The sequence below is a fragment of the Dendrobium catenatum genome, unplaced genomic scaffold, assembly GCF_001605985.2.
Source record: "Dendrobium catenatum unplaced genomic scaffold, ASM160598v2 fragScaff_scaffold_689, whole genome shotgun sequence".
Classification (NCBI taxonomy): domain Eukaryota; kingdom Viridiplantae; phylum Streptophyta; class Magnoliopsida; order Asparagales; family Orchidaceae; genus Dendrobium; species Dendrobium catenatum.
The window spans coordinates 243,807-249,806 of record NW_021319151.1 but is presented as its reverse complement, the minus strand read 5'-3'; the positions used below and the strand labels follow the sequence as shown (position 1 = coordinate 249,806).

Below are 6,000 nucleotides of genomic sequence, written 5' to 3'. Positions count from 1 at the left end.
GAGAGGAAAAGTAAAGGAAATCTTGGGTTTCGGAGGCCGCGGAGCGCTTTTCATCCGACGCCGTTGTTGGAGAAAGTGAAGATCTCGTGGTAAGGACTCCGAATCCTATTTCTGTTTTCGAAGATATTGAGTTTTGATCGAGTTGTGCATTGTTTTGTGTTTTCGTAGTCGAATTTTAGACCTAATTTGATATTGACACAACTTTCACCGCACAACTTTTAGAATGTTATAGATATGAACATTGTACACGATTTGAGTATTTCCTACGACGATTTTACGGTCGGAATTGATTCTACGCGATTTTAATTGAATAGAAAAATATCATGACGTGATTTGATTTGGATTCTATAGAACAATAGTCTTGTATTGATGTCGTGAATATTCTACTGTAATTTGGAGAAATTTGGAATTTGTGTATATACTGCTGCCGTGCTTTGATTTCAGTTATAGGTATTAGGTGACCTGCTGGGCTTTGTAAAGCTCATTATATGTGGTTGATATTTTCAGGTCAGGGCAAGGGAGCAGAAGATAGAAATTGATCCGGATCTTCATGTTTTTGTCTTTTGATTGATTTTGATTCTTTTGTACTCAGGATAGATTTCAGTACTGGTGATTGTAGTGTAGTTCCTAAGTATTGTACATGACCTTTTGAGATGAATCGACTTGTATATTGATGTTTTAAATTTTATAGATGTTTGATAGACCGTTTAATTGAAGGTTTTAGATAGCTCTGGTAAATTATTTGATAAATAGATTGACATTCTTTCCAAGTTAGATCTTGGGGCGTGACAAAATCATAGTTTAGAGATGGTGGTCAGAGAGGCTGTAGTCGGCATGTGACAAAGGCCAAAAATACCTTAGCAGAGTAACAGTGATTGGAAGGACCATATTCAGGGATGACGGTTAGGGAGACCATATTCTGGACTCTGGAGTTTGTGGTTGGAGAAATCGTAGTCGGTGGGCGATGGAGGTCGGAAAGATCGTAGTTGGATTACGATGTTCGGAAGGACCGTAGTTAGGCAAAGGAAATCAGAAAAGATATTAGCGGTGATGGTAATTTGAAGGACCGTTGTCGATGTGTGATGATGGTCTGAAGGACCATAGTCTAGTGACGGTCGGTGACTTGTAGGAAATCTGACAACAATCGGTGGTTTGGAGTAAGTTTGGTGACATGTTGTGGCTAGGTGGAAGTCTGACAAAAGTCTAACGACAGTCGGTGGCCAGGCAGTGGTCGAGTAAGAGCTTGGTGGCAAGATAGATCTCATTTTTCTCTTTATTCTTCCTCTTCTCCTTCCTTCCCTTGCTTGGTCCCCTTCTTTGGTAAAGAATGCGGAGTTTATTTATAATTTTTTAGGAGTGACATAGCCAGTAAATAGGGAGAACATCAATCACATGTTGGGAGTGTTTTGAATTGATGGCCGATATCGACTCCCTTAACCATAAACCATTTATCAAGTATTTAATCCTTGATCAAGAGAATCGATATCATCCGCCCATCTGAAACACTCATAACCTATCATTATTCTTCTCTTTATTTACTAGCCATATCACTGTTAAAAATTATAAATAAACCCCTCATTCTTTAAAATAAAAGTAAAGAAGATAAAGAAGAAAGAGAAATCTGAGATCTCTCTTGCCACTAAGCTCATCCTCAATCGCTGTTAGACCACCCACCATCATTGGATTCCGCAATGCATCCAAACTTCCGCCCCATTGCCGGCTATCACCGAACTTCCACATAAGTCTCTCTATTAATGTAATTTTACAATCTTCAAATTAAGGAACGAATCAAACTTTGCAACATATTCAAACAATAGTTGAATCATTTCAACTGGGTGTGATCCGTGTTTTCCAGTGGTTTCACGTTAAAAATCTTGGTGTTTTATCTTCTATATTTGTGTTCTAAATATCTATGCAGCTTCAATGCTAAGACGAAAAACCTCCTCACTCAACTGCTGTGTATATTCTAGCCGCAATAATATTATAAAATCTAAAATAAACTAGATTTAAGCTTAAGGAATTTTCGACAATAAACTCCTAATAAGCCTTATGATAAGGGGTGTAAGTGAGTTAAATTGACTCGTGAACTAGCCCAAGTTCGACTTAGTAAATGACTTGTGTGTTAAGCTTAATGAGCTAACGAGGTAAGCTGAAGCTAAAATTGGTTCAACTCATTAGCTCGAGGGCTGATTCGTTTAAAAGATGTATATATAACATGTACAAAATTCAGAATTTAAAGTACAAAGTTATTAAAAAATATTTACAAATTATATATTTTAAATATTAATTGATTATTTAATATTTTTATTATAATTTCTTATCATTATATTATTTTATTATAATAATTGTTTGGATCATAATTCTTTTTCTTTAAGGGCCGTTTGGTTTGATGCATTTAGGGTGTAGACTCTAGAGTAATCCAAATGTTGGGGTTTTAATAATTTAGGTGTTTGTTTGGATGAAAATAAATTCAAAGTAAAGTAAAACAAATATAGTGCATTCAATTTTAGTTAAATTTTTGTGTATTTGGAATTCCTTAGATTTGAGCAATTTTTCAAATACATTGCTAACTCAAGGTATTGCTGCCCCTTGTTGGCCACATCCGCCTGCCACCGCTGGCCAGCACTGTCGGCCATCACTTTCGGCCACCATTGCCATCTAACCACCGCCGGCCACCGTCCCCACCTCCGACCACCTTCGCCCACCTACCTCAGGCCAGCCACCGCTGTCCACCACCGATCACCACCGTCGGCCGTCGAATTCAGCCACCCTAGCCACCGGTATTCATTTTTCATTGCAATCACTTCACTTCAAATTTTTAAAAAAATGTTACCTAAATTCTTTATATTCTTCTAAAAAAATATTTCTTTTATACTACATTTTTTATACTCCATTTTTTTTTACTGTATTTTTTTTTAGATAACCTAACATTCTCTTAATAATAAATGAGTTGGCTCGTGGATGAGCTTGAAACTTATAGAATAAAGCCCTGGTTTTGGGTTCCATACCGCCGTCAGGAGAGAGAGGCTCTGAGATATTTTGGGAGTCCTCTAGGGTTTCTGTTGTTCTCGCCGCCGTCAGGCTTCCTCCGCCCGGGAGAGGTTGATCCCTCTCCCAGATGGAGACCAGCGATTTACCTCCGCTTCAAAATCCTTCGATTCTAGGGCCGATCCCTGCTTCTCCGAATGTCTCTTTCGCTCAAAACCTGGCAAACCCTTCTGCGACACAAGATGTTTTTCCGGTCTCCTACGTCCGTCCAAGTCAAAAACTCACCTTTAAAGAAGATGATCTAACTGAAGGTCTTTCGGTATGGTCATTCTCTTTAGTCGGTTATTCGCTAGGGCCTAGGCCTTATTATGAGCGTCTTCTCGCAGCCATGAAAAAGGTTTGGACTTTAAATGGTTCGTTTTCTTTATTATCTATGGCGGATGGTTTCTTCTTGATAAAATTTTCTAATCAAGAAGATTTTGATCTGGTTTGGTCCGGGGGACCGTGGTTTTTGTTGGGGAAACCCTTCATTATTCAAAAATAGTCCCCCAAATTCCAGCCGAAGAGGGATGAACTTTCTGCTATTCCCCTCTGGATCAAAATTGTAGATCTTCCCCTGGCTCTTTGGACTCCGAAATTAAGGAATTTCCACTATAGCCAGTTATATTGGTATTCCGATATCTGTTGACTCTCTTACAGCCAAAAGAGCTCGTTTAACTTTTGCTAGGGTTTGTGTTTCCATCTCTAAAGATTTGATATTACCTGATGAAATTCCTATTAATATCGAGGGAGAAGATATCCAGCTTAAAGTTATTTACGACTGGAAGCCTAGTCGTTGTGAAGGATGTGGATCCTTGGTTCATTCTTACTCTTCCTGCAAAACCAACCCAAATCCCATGCCTACTGTTTTTCCTCCTCCTAAACCCTGGACTAGGGGAAGAAGTGTTAGACGGAATCCTATACCTCAAAATCAAGATCCGGCGAAGCCCCCTTCTCCGAAGATGGTAAATTTGGAAAGAAATAACTCGTCCGTTATTCCCATTCCAAATTTAACTCTCCCGGTGGAAAAGGAATTTTCTTCCTTGATTCCTAATAAATGCTTTACCAACGATGCAATTATTCCTAATCTTAACTCTCCTATTGAGGAAGTTTCCTCCTCTGGCCAACCTTCTCTTCCTATGGTTATCCCTGCTCCTAAAGTTATGCTCTCTAATAAGTTTGCTGCTCTTCAATCGGAAGACCCCCCGGACCAAGAGATGGAAGGTAACGTCTCTGAAGCTAATTCAGATAATAATATTAGCTTAGAGGAGGTTTCTCATTCTCCTAACTCTTCTGGGATCAACAACCATAAGTCCCCTATCTCTGTGCAAACAAGAGCTAAAGCTTCCAGGAAGGCAAAAAATGCCAAGAATTAATGTTTTTTTCCTAATATTGCTAGTTGGAACGTTAGGGGTTTCAATAGCCCTAACAAGGTTAAAGCTTGTAGAGAGCTTGTTAGTACTTTTAATCTTAGCATGTTATGTATTTTAGAAGCTAAAGTCAATATCGAGGCCCTTGCTGATCCTTGGTTTGTTAATTCTCACACGATTTTTAACAATGAGGGCAATAGTAATAATTTCTGTCATTCCAATCCTGGTCGGATTTGGATTAAGTGGAACCCGCGGCTTATCTCTTTTTTACCCCTTTTTATTTCTTCTCAAATTATTCATGGCACTATTATTGTGGTGTCGCAATCTCCTATTTTACTTTCTGTTATTTATGCTGCTAACAATTTTAATGACAGAAATATTTTATGGGAGCAATTGAGGAGTTTGGTGCCGGACCCCTCCATGGCTTGGGTTATCATGGGGGATTTTAACTGTTACAGGTCTGAAGAGGAAAAATCCGGTGGTAACCAGTCTCCTAGTAGCCAGATGGGTGAGCTTAACAAAATTATTTTTGATTGTGGTGTGCTTGACTTAGCCTCTGTAGGTCTTTATTACACTTGGTACAATCAAAGGATCGATTCCCCCATTCATATTAAGTTAGACAGAATTCTTACTAACAATACGATGCTGGATAGATTTCCTTCGGCTTTCTATAAAGTTTTGCCTACTCATTGTTCTGACCACTCTCCGTTAATTTTATTTACCTCCATCCGGGATAAGAAACCTTCTAGATTCATGTTTAAAAATTTCTGGATTAATATGAATGGGTTTTATGAGGAGGTTTTAAATGCTTTTGATAGACATTTTAACTGCAGTCCTATTGCTGCTTTCAATAGATCTTTGCAGATTCTGAAAAAGTCTCTTAAAGTTAAGAATTGGTCTTCTTCTTGCTACATCCTTGATTCTCTGCAGGATTTTAAAGCTAGGCAGCAACAGTACATTACTGATTTACAACTTGATCCGATGAATTCCAATTTAAATTTTCTTTATAAGCAAGCTTTTGACAACATTAACATTTTAAGCAAAGCTTGGTCTTCTTGGCTTTTCCAAAGAGCCAAAACCAAATGGCTTAGGAATGGTGAAAACGACCTTGGTTTCTTATTCGCTCAGATTAGAACCATGAACAACATTAATGCTATTAAAGAGATATCCACTCCTAATGGTATTTTTGATAAGCAGGAAGATATTGTTGAGGAGGTTATTAAGCATTTTAAAGATATTTTTAATTCTCCTAAGCCGAGTAAGGAAAACAATTTCAATTTCCCTGTTGGTAATAGGATTCCTGAAAATATGATTAGCTCCTTAACTGATCTTTTTTTCTGAAACTGATATTAAAAAAGTGGTTTTTGATGGTTCCTCCTGCTCTGCCCCGGGTCCGGATGGCTTTACGTTTGAGTTTTATAAGAAGACATGGCATATCATTGGGCATTATTTGTGTAAGGCTATTAAATGTTTTTTCTCTACTAACCATCTCCCTAAAGGGGTGAAAGCATCTGCTATTACTCTCATTCCTAAAAAACCTCATGCTTCTAATATTAATGATTTCAGGCCTATTTCCTTATGTAATGTTTTTTATAAAATCATT

The 6,000-nt window shown here is 38.0% G+C and overlaps 1 protein-coding gene across 1 annotated transcript; it reads left to right on the top strand.

Moving 5' to 3' along the window:
- Positions 1-4,502: 4,502 nt before the first annotated feature.
- On the top strand, positions 4,503-5,738 carry LOC110105205. Its single transcript, XM_020834598.1, has one exon. It carries the CDS (start codon positions 4,503-4,505, stop codon positions 5,736-5,738), a length of 1,236 nt encoding a protein of 411 aa, XP_020690257.1.
- Positions 5,739-6,000: the final 262 nt, after the last annotated feature.

Coding starts and splice junctions, on each gene's coding strand:
- LOC110105205 (XM_020834598.1), top strand. CDS start 4,503: ATGTTATGTATTTTAGAAGCTAAAGTCAATATCGAGGCCCTTGCTGAT.